At 37.2% G+C, this 13,447-nt stretch overlaps 1 protein-coding gene across 1 annotated transcript in view; it reads right to left on the reverse strand.

Moving 5' to 3' along the window:
- ADAM10 (ADAM metallopeptidase domain 10) overlaps positions 1–13,447 on the reverse strand; it is a 110,752-nt gene that overhangs the window by 49,037 nt on the left and 48,268 nt on the right. Inside the window, exon 5 of the mRNA XM_082648690.1 lies at positions 6,831–6,931. Within this exon, the coding sequence (XP_082504816.1) occupies positions 6,831–6,931 (101 nt within the window). The remainder of the gene's footprint in view (positions 1–6,830; positions 6,932–13,447) is intronic.

Genomic DNA, 13,447 nt, shown 5'->3' on the forward strand with positions numbered 1-13,447 from the left:
ATTATAAACAATTTCACTTTCTACTTTATTATGTAAGACCATAGGTATTTCCTTGCACTGATAAAAATTCTTCATAAACACCACTTTCAGTCTCATAACATTCTACTATATAGATGACTTATTTATTCAAGCAATTCTTTAACTTTGAAACATTTTCAAAACATACTATTTAATACGTAAATATAAAGCAAGTCTTACAGTAGTTTACAATACTTTGATGTCTTCCTCTACCTCACCTCTAATACCCAATCTATCACCAGCCCTGTCAGATTTAGCTTCTAAATACTTAGGGCATCTGCCCATTACCTCTAGCTCCATCACATTAGCCCAAGCCACCATCACTTATTACCTAGAGTATTGCCATCTGAGCGATGGGAATCTACCTCTATCCACTTCTGGCCTTCAATCTAATCTTCATACTGCAATCCTTTCAAAAAACAATTTTGAAAATATTACCCACCTGCATTTGTATTTCAATGATTTCCTATGGCTCTAAGGATAATAGTCGTAAACCCTTTATATGCACCACCCAGGCAGCACTGCAGACTCTACTTACCTGTCCAGTTTCGTCCCGTTCCATATTACTTCACAGAGAGACCCTACTACATTACCCATCTCTAGCTGTCTGTGCTACAGCTACATAGGCCTTCTTTCCAACCCTCCAACACACGGTCTGCATCCTGTCACAGTCTTTTGCACATGGTGATGCTGTCTCTCCTGATCTAGTTAACTTCTTTTCTTCAGACTTAGCAAAGACCAATTCACCCATCATACCACCTCACAGAACCATGTACCCATGTCCTTTACAGTTTATCATGTGGTTATTTGTTTATTTTCTGTCCCCAGCCCACCACCATTACTTCAACCACTAGAATGAGAGTTCTGGAAAGAAGAAATTATCTCAGTGTTTGCGTCTCACTATACTGCTATCAGCTAACACACACTTCACAGGCAAACAGTAGACACTCAATAAGTATTTGTTTAAATAATTAACACTGCTATTGAATCCAAGCACTTAAACATTTGTTGACATCTAAAAGCACCATGTTAAGTGAATTTTGATGACAGAGTAATAGAGAATTCAACTTAAATTAATTAAATTTTAAGCCACAATTCCAAATTTACACTCACATTTTATAATTTCCTTCTCCCTTGACAACTCCATGTTTGACTGTTCTCTTAGTTACTGTCTTCATTGTACTTTTATCTATTTTCGCTCAGTACATCATTCTAGGATGGCAGTTACTGTTTCAGCACATTCCATTGTCTTCTGGTTTCAACTGTTTCCAATGAGAAATGAGCTGTCATTTTTACTGTTGCTTCTCTGAAGGTGACTAGACTTTTTTTTATTGGTTGCTTTTAAGAGTATATTCTTTGGTTTTTAGACTTCTCTAATATTGTGCTAGTGTTATTTTCTTTGTGAAAGACTTTTCCTGCGCTAATTACAGGGTTTACTAAATTTGTTGTTTGATATTCTCTGTCATATGTGGAATTCTCAGCCACCATCTGTCCCTATTTCACTCATTTTTTCTCCTTCTGAGATATCAATTACACATACTTTAGGCCTTTTTAATATATCACCTATGTCTCTTAAAGCTCTTTTCTGTATTTTCTACACTTTTGTTTCTAAGTGGTTTACCCTATTTTTTTATGACGTACTATTCAGGTCTAAGCCCGTCAAATTCTTCGTTTCTGTTGTTATATTTTTCCATTCTAGAATTTCCATTAGGTTCTTTTGTTCATTTTCAATTTTCCGCTGAAATTTTTAATTTCCTCTTTATGTACTTGAACATATTATAAAGTCTGTATCTGTGTCTGATCATTTCATTATTCACATACCTTTAGGTTGTTTACATGTCTGACACCCCAGCTATACTGTAAGCTCTCTGAGGGTGTATACCTGTCATTTATTCTTGAATGGCTAATGTTTGATAAATAATTCTTTCCCTCTCACTCTTCCATCATGTTGTCTCATTTGCTAATGTGCTGATTATTTTGAACTGAGTGCCAGACAATGTGCATGGAAAACCATAGATATAATCTGAGGCTTCAAGTAATGATATCTTTCTCAAGAGAAGATCTGTTTTCACTTCTGGCAGGCAATGAGCCTTGGTGCACTAGTAATCCTCGATTACCTTAATCCAATCAGAGATTAAGAAGATGTGGTGTGAAACTTTAACCCCTGTGAGGGGAGGCAGAACACTTTCTGATTCACCCTTACTTCTAGGGAGCAGCCCTTCATTCAAGATCCCAACCTGAAGTCCCAAAATAGTATTTTTATCTTTAGCCTCAAGAATCTGGAGGGTTCTATTCAGCTTTTCAGTCTCTTAGCTACCTCCTCAGGAACTGGAAGATACAGCTAGAGAAAAGGTAGCCCCAAACGTCAGGCTCACCTTCCTAAGTGCCCTCTTTGTTCCCTAAGATCTGGTCCCACACTTCTTCACAGCTTTGTTATCTCTCCAATGCCTTCTAACAAATACACACACATGCAGACACAAACATAACATATATTTTTTTAAATATTCGTATTTTGAGGTCAGGTTGGTCTCTATTAGTTGTTCTAAACAGGAGAAGGACTACTTCTTTATTTCTTGACAACAATATTTTGTCCATGTTATGAATTGTGAATATTGTCTCAAAGTTTATCACTGTCTTCACTTTAAGGTGTCCTTTACTCTTAATTTTCATAGAGTGAAATACATCAATTCTTTAATAGTCAAAGATTCCATGCCTTATTCAAAGTGTTTCTCTACTTCAAAATACAAAATATTTTTTAATATCTTCTTTTGTCAAGTGTCTTTTCAAATGCTTTTGCCCTTTTTTTTTTTTTTTTTTTTTTTTTTTTTGCTGTACGCAGGCATCTCACTGTCGTGGCCTCTCCTGTTGCGGAGCACAGGTTCCGGACGCACAGGCTCAGCGGCCATGGCTCACGGGCCCAGCCGCTCCACGGCATGTGGGATCTTCCCGGACCGGGGCATGAACCCGTGTCCCCTGCATCGGCAGGCGGACTCTCAACCACTGTGCCACCAGGGAAGCCCTGCCCATTTTTTAATTGAGGTTTGACCATTTTTTTTTTTTTTTTTTTTTTTGCGGTATGCGGGCCTCTCACTGTTGTGGCCTCTCCCGTTGCGGAGCACAGGCTCCGTACACGCAGGTTCAGTGGCCATGGCTCACGGGCCCAGCCGCCCCGTGGCATGTGGGATCTTCCCGGACCGGGGCACGAACCCGTGTCCCCTGCATCGGCAGGCGGACTCTCAACCACTGCGCCACCAGAGAAGCCCTGACCATTTTTTAAAAACTGAGTTATAAGAGTTCTTGTTATATTCTGGAAAAGCTTTCTGTCAGATATATGTACTGCTGACATTTTTCTCACAGTCTGTGGCTTCTTTTTACATTTTCTTAAGTGTATCTTTTGAGAAGTTTTTAATTTTGACAAAGTTGAGTTCGTAATTTTTTTCAGCAGGGTATTTTTGTGTCCTAAGAAATTGTTGTCTATTCCAAAGTCACAAAAATTTCCTCCATGTTTTTATCTAGAAGTTTATGTTTTAGCTTTAAGCATACAGATTTATTATCCGTTTCGAGTTTATTTTTGTATAAGGTGTAATGGTATAAGTTGAGGTTCTTTTTTTTTATGGCTATTCAATTGTTCCAGTACTATCTGTCAGACTGCTCTTTCGTCCTTTAAATTACCTTGGGACTTTTGTGAAAATCAACTGGCCAAATGGATATGGACTCTCTATTCTGTTCCATGACCTGTAAGTCTATCCTGAGGTCAAGATGACACCATCTTGATTACTGTAGCTTTATAGTAAATCTCAAAATCAGGTAGTATAAGTCCTCTAGCTTTTGTTCTTTTTTGAAAATTGTTTTGGCTATTCTAGGTCCTTTACATTTCCATATAACTTTGAAAACCTGTTTGTCAATTACTAGATAAATCCCCACTAGGGGATTATATTTGGTTCTTTTATTATAATTACTATTCTCTTTGTTTTCATAGTTTTTTGAACACATTAATATTAGTTGTTTCAAAGCCCTCATGTGCTAATGCCTGTAATTTCTAGTCTGTTTCTATCTGGGTGGTATTTTGCTCTGATTATGGATCACCTTTTCCAACTTCTTGAGCTTCTGGTCATCTAGCAATGTTTTCTGAACATCTGACATTCTGCATGCTACATCGTTGAGTATCTGCATTCAGTGTCCTTCTTTAACAAGTATTATTGAGCTTTGCTCTGACAGGCAACTAATTTACTTGAAAATCACCTTGATCTTTCTGAAGCTTGGTTTTTCAGCTTAGTTAGGACAGGTCTGGAGTAGCCTTTAGTCTAGGGTGAGATTAGCCTACTCCAAGCATGGCTTGGGATCTCTACCAAGTACAATTTCTGATTGTTGTTTCAGTTCATAGATTCCTCAGTAGTTTTTCTTTCTCGGGTAGTTTTCTCATAGAATCTCACCCTGTGCATGCATAGCTTAGAATCCGGCTAAGATTCAAGGCGACCCCTGTGCAGATATCTAGAGCTTTTTTTCAGCATAGCTCTCTCCTCTCAGGTACTATGTCCATAAATCCAGATACCTCAGTCTTCCAGAACCTGAACGTATCTCTTCAATTGTGCAACAGCGCTGTGCACTTCTTACTCTTCTTGAAATGCCCTTCATTGTGCCATTCCTAAAATTTTGCCTCCAGTCAAAAAGTCAGGGAAATCACAGAGATACTTATTTCTCCTCTCTCAGGTATCTCAATCCTGTACTGCCTGTTGGCCAATATTTGAAAACAATTGTTTCTTTTTTCTGTTGTTGTTCTTGTTTTGTTTTCCAGTTGTTTTTTGCAGGATGGCTAGTTGGATACCAGTTACTCTATCACAGCTGGAAAGGGAAATCTCCACTTGTTCTAAGAGTTTCAAAGTTTTCGTTTTAGTACTTTATAGAGTTTTGTTTTGTTTTAAATATAATGTGAGATGAAGATCCAACTTCATTTTTTCCAAATGGATAAACATTTTCTCTGGCTCCATTTATTCAATAGTCTCTATTTTCCTCCCTGATTTGAGATTTCACCTCTACCACATAACAAAGTTTCATATACATATGGATCTGTTCCTGAGCACTCAATTTTATTCCTCTGGTCAATTTGTACATCCCTATGCTGAAAGTACACTCTCAATTACTAGAGTCAGTCTTAATATCTTCCAGGGTAAATCTCTCTTTCCTGTTCATCACCTTCAGATGGGCCTCATTTCTTCCTAGCCTTCACTTTTCCTTGTAACATTTTAGACCCATCAAGTGCTGTGAAAAATCATGTTGTAATTTGTATGGAATTGCACTGAATCTACAAATCAATATGGGGAAATTAATGTTTTTATATTAGGTATTATGTTCCATTTTATATAGTATATCTCTCCATAATAAAATCAATCATCTGTAATATTTCTTATAAAATTTTGTAATTTTCCTTATACAGGTCTTATAATTCGTTGTTACATTTATTCTTTGATACATAATATTCTTGATATTATTTTTAATGGTGTCCTCTCTTACATGACATTTCTGGTGGTCTGCTGCTGATATAAAAAAATACAACCTACATTTGTATATTAAATGTTGTGTCTAGCCACTGTTAAACTGTATTATATCTAGCAATCTATACTCTCAGCCTCTCTATCCACATTGCCGATACCTTAGTACAAGCCACTATCACTTCTCAACTGAATAACTGCAACAACTCGTAATTAGTCTCCTTGTCTCTAGTTTTGCACCTCACTCTGAAGTTAAGAATTCTTTACTGGTCTTGCTATCTCTCTGGCCTTGTATATACTGTTCCTCCTCTTTCCATCTCTTCATGGTCAACCTAACTTATGCTTTTTCTTTTAGTTTCTGATTATTGTCCTCAAACACTTGCAAGGCTAGGTTAACTAGTCTTCTTGTGTGTAGAATATCACTCTTTGCTTAATCTTCTTCCATTTCTTACTATCTTCAATTTTTCTGTGTCTCCAATTAAACTAAAAACTTTGTGAGGACAAGCCTTCATCTTAATTTCCACATATTCCCAGAACCTATCACAGATCTTCTGACATATGGGAGATCAATACAAAATTGTTCAATGAATACAAGAATAAAATCTCACTTAGACTTAAAAGACCCATTTGAAATGGTATTATTTATGCCGTTTTGCAGATCAAGAAACATACAAATCTGCATTTGTGACTCAAGAAATGTTAATCCATGCTACTACTTTTAGAATGGATGTTCAAAATATATGATGTTTTATTATAAAAATAATTTTTTTTTAATTTTAAACTTGTGTTTTAAATAACCATAAAACTACCACCTATAAATGAAATAAAGGAGGTCAAAAAAAGAATAAAACGTCAACAGTCAATGGCAGAAAAACTTACGATTAAAATATCAAAAGTATGATGATTTTTATTAGGGTAACTAACCATCTTGGTTTGCTTAGAGACACATGATTTTCAATGTTAAACTGGAGAAGTCTCAGGCAAACCACTGGGAAGTTGGTCACTCTAATTTTCATATTAATACAAACACATTTATACAAAATACATGTTCAGACTGGATATTTTTAAATTTTATGATAAACATGTAAGAGAATATTTTGGACACGTTATGTTTTTTGGGTCATGCAGATTTGTACTCAAATTGCAGCATCACACCTTTATTATAAGCAAGTTACTTGGCCTCTTTGAGCATTAAAAAATATAAATATTTCCTGATGGCAGTATAAATCTTTTAGAAATCCTAGAACATACATTTTTAATGTAGAAACACATACCCAAGTTCACTTCCATTTCTTAAACACAAGTTTGTATTAAAATCCTTACCTGTGTTACTTCTTCCACACCAGTCATCTGGTACTTCCTCATCCTTTCAAATACTGAGTGATCTGCACAGCCCCCCTGTGGACCATACTTATGGGGATAGTCTAAAATACAAAGAAGAAATATTATTACTGTCACATGTTTAGGTATTACCAATTATCTTATAAATGAAAATTTGACTGTCATAATTAATGAAAGCCATAAATGCTTATTGGGTTCCAATGGGAAAGGCATTATGCTAGGCATTCTACTTTTAAAACCTGGCAGGTTCTGAAGTTCTCCTTCAACATCAATGGTCTCTAAGTTTTTGTCATATGAATGATTTGTGAATTCTAAAAAAGAACAATAATCATTCTTTATTCTGCGTTTAACTTTCCCAACCTGTCCCACTTCAGATATATAGAGCATTTTAACACTGCAATTTACTTCATTTTGTAATTTATAACTTTCCGTTCAAACACATTAAATTTCTTATTCTGCAAATGTACAAAGCTACCTCAATTTGAACTACAGTTAGGCAAATATATCATATTTGGTTTGAATTCCTTCAATGAATACCAACTAGTCATAAGGGAAAGTAACCTAGAAACATGCTCCATGGCATAGTAAAAGCAGACTGAGTTTAAATTTCTTCAATGTATAATTCAAGTGAATGCTTTGTAAAGCAATAACTATTTTATTATCATTTGTTTTCCCTTTATAATTAAACAGTGATTAATTTAGCCTTGACTGAATTGTTTCTATTTCCAGACAGCTGTTCAATTTAGTGTAGTCATTTAAAAGTTTATTCCACTCTCTCAAAGTTCACATCCTTCCCTTGTTAAGGTTCTCCTTAGTTCATGAACATATTTTATAATTCAATCTACTACCCATAATTAAGAGAACTATCAAAATAAAATATAAAAAAAAATATTTTTTTAAATATTAAAAAAATGTATAATAAAATAAAATATAGAGACGTGGGTTAGAGGGGAAGCACTAAAACATCCTTAAGTAGCATATAGTTATAATGCACAGAATTATAATTAGAAACACTGTTTCTTAAGTAAATCTAGAACCTGAAGTGGACACTAGCGACCTATTTCACTGGAACTACTAACTAAATATCACAATACAAATCTAAACTGGCAGGTAGCAGGTAGGGGTTATGGACAACCTACTTAATATAACCTATAACCTATCAAGTTAATAGTTAATTAACCTAATTAAGTTAATTAAGTTAATATAACCTATCAAGTATAACCTACTTGATATAACAGCTCTGATTTAAACGTTAGTTTTTACCAGAGGTCAAGATTGCAACAGCTGTAAAATTCCAACCAATAAATGTGGAAGAAATGATAGCCTTAGGGACTTCCCTGGTGGCACAGTGGTTAAGAATCCGTCTGCCAATGCAGGGGACATGGATTCGAGCCCTGGTCCAAGAAGATCCCACATGGCACGGAGCAACTAAGCCCGTGCACCACAACTACTGAGCCTGCGCTCTACAGCCTGCGAGCCACAACTACTGAAGCCCATGTGCCACAACTAGTGAAGCCCACATGCCTAGAGCCCGTGCTCCGCAACAAGAGAAGCCACCACAGTGAGAAGCCCACGCACCGCAACGAAGAGTAGGCCCCGCTCTCAGTAACTAGAGAAAACTCGCGTGCAGCAGTGAAGACTCAATGCAACCAAAAATTAAATAAATGAATAAATACATAAATTTATTAAAAAAAAAAATCAAGGGGGAACCCCAGAACTCTCCCTGTTCTTAGGAAGACATTCCCTTGACCCTCACTTACCTAAACACTCACAGCTATCTACCACTTCCTGCCTTGGGAACATCAAGACTATTTTCATTGGGGCTCAGCTTTTATAGTCATGAGACTACACCACCAAGTACTCCAGTTTACTATAAGTTTTTGCTGCCTCCAATTCACTACTTCCCTCTATTACCTTAGTTATAGCTCCTAACTCACTGTCACTCTCTCTGATACCACCCCATCATAATTCTTAGTGATTTCAACATTCATGGGGATGATCCTTCCAATACACTCATCCTACCTTTTCTCCAACTGTCTTCTCCTACCTCAATTTCTGAAACCCCTTCTTAATCTCAACTTCCTCATCCTACTTTCTTTCCACCACTCATCTTTTCAGAACATTCCCTTTAGACTCCAACAATCCTTTGACATCTCAAAAACCCTTCAATCCACCTATGCTACCACCCTGTTCACTAGTGGATATTCTCTCTCTCCTTATTCAGTTTAAATCCCATAGTCAATTATTACTATACTTACTCCACTGCATTTACCTTAAACTCCCTTGCCACCACCCCATTCCCAACTCTCCACCAAAACCTGTTTAAATTCAGCTCTCTACCTATACCACTCCAGTTGAATGGGGCTGGAGAGGCAACTGGTAACTATAACTATTCTCATTCAAAAATTATCATCTGTAACCTCAAGCAGTTCCTTTATGCCACCTGACAATGATAATGTATTTCCAGAGTCCCTTCTCAATCCTATTTTATGTTTAACTACAGGCAGTCCCCACTTTACCACATTATCACAGGCAGTAAAATTGACCATGCAAGTATGCAAAGTGATCTTAATAATCAATGGGGAAAATTACAACTGCTCCATGACCTTCAAAATTTTTTGTCAAACTACTGAAACTCTCTTGTTATTTATAAATGTGTAGGGGAATTAAAAAATAAAACTATGATCTATATAGTACACTCTAATTTAAAACATTAGAAACATCAAAGGACTTCCCTAGTGGAGCAGTGGTTAAGAATCTGCCGGCAATGCAGGGGACACGGGTTCGAGCCCTGGTCTGGGAAGATCCCACATGCTGCGGGGCAACTAAGCCCGTGTACCAAAACTACTCAGCCTGCATGCCACAACTACTGAAGCCCACATGCCTAGAACGTGTGCTCCACAACAAGAGAAGCCACCGCAGTGAGAAGCCCGCGCACCACAACAAAGAGTAGCCCCTGCTCGCCGCAACTAGAGAAAGCCCTCGTGCAGCAACGAAGACCCAACACAGCCAAAATTTAATTAATTAATTATTAAAAAAAAGAAACATCAAGAATTAGAATATTTAAAAGAACTAGTGTTTTGTTTCTTTGTAAATTGTATCTTATATATCATAAATTTTATATATGCTTCAAAATCTGTCAGCACAAAACTCTCCCAATAGAAAAAAAGGAATCGAGTATAAAATGTTTCCCATATACTTTCAAAACTTCTAAAAGAGCCTATTTTCCCTGGTCACCACATTAACTATGAAAATGGACAATGACATTTTCCCTCTAAAATTACTGACAATATAATCCCCATTTCTAGAAAAAGCCTTTGTTCAACTAATGAGTAAGCCCTCATTGAGATGCTAAATCATAGGATGCAACTGTAGTTCCCCTGAAAAGGCCAAACAGCATATTCTTTCACAAAGAATGAGTCATTGGCGTAGAATATTCAGCTTATTTAAAACAAAGATCAGCTTTAAATCTAAGGCCTTTCTTCCAGTTCCTCTGCATGCCAACCTCTTGCTTCTGTTTTGTTGTAGGAAGCACAGATATAAATAATACATATACTGTGATACCACCTCAAGCAGGAAATAGCTCTAGTTAACTCTCAATCATCCACTCCAGGAAGGGGGAATATTTACAGTACAGATCATCTGCCCAACAGATGTGTAAAACACCCACTTCTCACTACAGACTAACTAGACTAGACTTTATCTCCTCACTACTCCCAGCAAGCCATCCCTCCCTCAACATGACTGCCAGGTTAGGAATTTGACTGCAGAGTCCAAAGCTTTAGCTATGAGATAACTCTCTAACCATCAAAACTTGGTGTAATTCCTCCAATGACACACTATGACTCACTAAATTCAATCAAATGACCCAACTTTTATGATATTCATTGAATTTAAAAGACAGTGGTTCCACAGACAGATACTGTACCAAAAGTTGATTTGCTAGGTATCTGAAGGGTAGGTAGGTTGGGTCCTTGCCCATGAAAATGCCACTGACTCCCAAAGTTGCCAAAAATCCACAAGGATTCATTGAGACAGTAAAAAGACGAGCAGACTTTTTGTTTTCTTTAAGGAGAGATGATGGGTGTGGAGGAATGGACGGATGGGTCAAGCAGCCCCCAAATACCCTTCCCCCTTCCAATTGCAGTGGACAGAGGTCCCTTTCTCCCTAGTGCCCCTTCCCCCATTCCCCACAACCAGTCTCTGTTTGGGGAGGGTGGGGAGAGCAGGGAGAGAAGGGCATAGTATGAAGGACAGTAAGCTAAAGATGGTCCCCTTTTCAACATGCACTCACAACCCTGCTCTCACAGGAAACAGAAACTCAGAGCTGGTCCAGGCATGTCCCTTCCCACCCTTGTTTTTTAAGAAAGGTTAGTGTTGGGGGCCAAGGGGATCACGGGTATCAGGTCAATAGGAGAAATGTTGCTCTATTATTCTGATCAGGAGACTGTAAAGTGCGTTAGGACAGAAACTTGGCCCTGTTCATCACTGTATCCAATGTATCTGAAAGTGTCTTGTACAGATTAGACACGCAAATGATAAATAAAATAAATTTATTAAGAAAAAAAAAATGATAAGACCTAAAGGGCTATTCACCAAAATGCTAACGGTGGTGGATACACTTCATCTTCTACTTAATTCACAAGCAAAAATATCTATTTTATATAGTCATTTGATAATCAGAAAAACCAAAAATATTTCCAGCTTTAGAGGAAAAGTAGTTTGGAATCATCAAATTTTAGAAGAAATAAGAAGTATTAATGATCTACATACTCACTTTATAACATGAAGAAAATAACACCCAGAAAAGGTAAAGTTACTTACTTGCATAAGGTCACAAAGCTATTCTCAAACTTCATCCTGATTTCCCTTCAAACTACTTTCTCATACAAATGCCATGCCTCAGTTCTGACACATTACCTCTTGTGCTTTTTCCTTACCATGTCTCCCACTAACTTGTGTGATCTTAAGCAAATGAATTAAACTCTGCAACAGTTTTAACTAGTTGATCTACAAGGTCACCTTTTTTTAAATTTTTTTTCATTTTTTGGCTGTGCCACGCAGCATGTGGGATCTTAGTTCCCTGGACCCACACCCCCTGCATTGGTAGCGCAGAGTCTTAACCACTAGACCGCCAGGAAAGTCCCCTACAAGGTTGCCTTTAAGTCCATGATTCTGCAGGGGAACAAAATTTGCCACCCCATGTCTCTCTCTGGCATAAGGATTATTTTAGACTGATTATTTTTAAGAAACAGAAGACTCAGGAAGTCTTTCTTTTTACCTGCCCTTTAACTGCCTAGAAGAATTTAGATAAAGGGCCTGGTTCAGGAACAGCACTATCAACAGAGAGATCTACAAAGAAAATGGGCTAGGTGTGGTAGGAGGAACTTGGCAGGCCCCGGAGACCAAGTCCTCTCTGTGTCCCCTTGTCCCTGCATGGCAGAGCAAACATTTGTTTACCCAACATTTGCTTTTCCATCTTCCTATAATTGTTTTCCTCCCCCTTGAAGTACCAAACCCCTAGCCCCTTCTCCTCTCAAATGCCATATAAACCTCAATTGCCTAACTGGGGCCTCATTTTTCTGACGGAGACCTCGTACATACATAATTAAATTTGATTTTCTCCTTTTAATCTGTCTCATGTCAATTTAATTCTTAGACCAGCTAGAAGAACCTAAAAAGGGCAGAGGGCAGTTTTTTCCTTCCCCAGCAATTCTAAGCCTCTACAGTTGCTGAAAGCAGTAAAATCCACATCAGTGAATTCCTAGTCTAATGAATATAAATATAAGATAACAAGGTTGCTTACGGAGATTATCTAATCTCCAAATTTATAAACCATGAACAGAATTTAACATTGTTATAATAAATCTTGTATCACAATGTAAAGCAGCTCTTTACAGGGCCCAAGTCCTAGACCAATGTCCTCAGACACACCCACAAGGTCGCTAGCATAAACGTCAAGCATTGAATTGTGCTAGAAGAGATGTGAAAGACCTAGTTTTAGCGCCTCTTATCCCTACTACATACACACATATATACTCAATGCTACTTCTACTAGTTTTTCTGTAACTCATCACTCATAAAAGTTGAACCTAAAATGTAAATTTACTCTATTTTTCAGTAGGGAAGATAGCCACACTTCTGCAAAATCAACAATGATACCAAAAATAAAGCCTTAGCTTTCTCCTAATCTTTTTTTTATCTTCACAATAATTGTCTTTACCATCATTAAGTCCCTTGACTTTAGCCACCTTTAAACAAGTCTCTACTAACTTACGATGTAACTAAAAAGAACTGGAGTAAAAGCCAGGAAACATGGATCCTTGCCATGAAAATACCTTGCCCAAGTTGCTTAAGACTCTTTAGGCTTCAGTTTCCATCATCTTCAAACTTAGAACTAATTCTAGTCCCTTTTGCAATCGTAATAAAGTTACAGAATTCCGTTGAATTCAGAACTACATCAATCTTCTGGTCTATTCCAGAAAACTCTATTTTCCATGAACAGTTTGCTGATGAGGTATGATGAAGAAACAATGCCCCCCAAAAGAAAATCCCTATTTTTTAAATGCATATGCTTGTGAAGTCTTAATTTAAAACTT

This window comes from Grampus griseus (genome assembly GCF_964374135.1).
Source record: "Grampus griseus genome assembly, chromosome: 2".
NCBI classification, from domain to species: domain Eukaryota; kingdom Metazoa; phylum Chordata; class Mammalia; order Artiodactyla; family Delphinidae; genus Grampus; species Grampus griseus.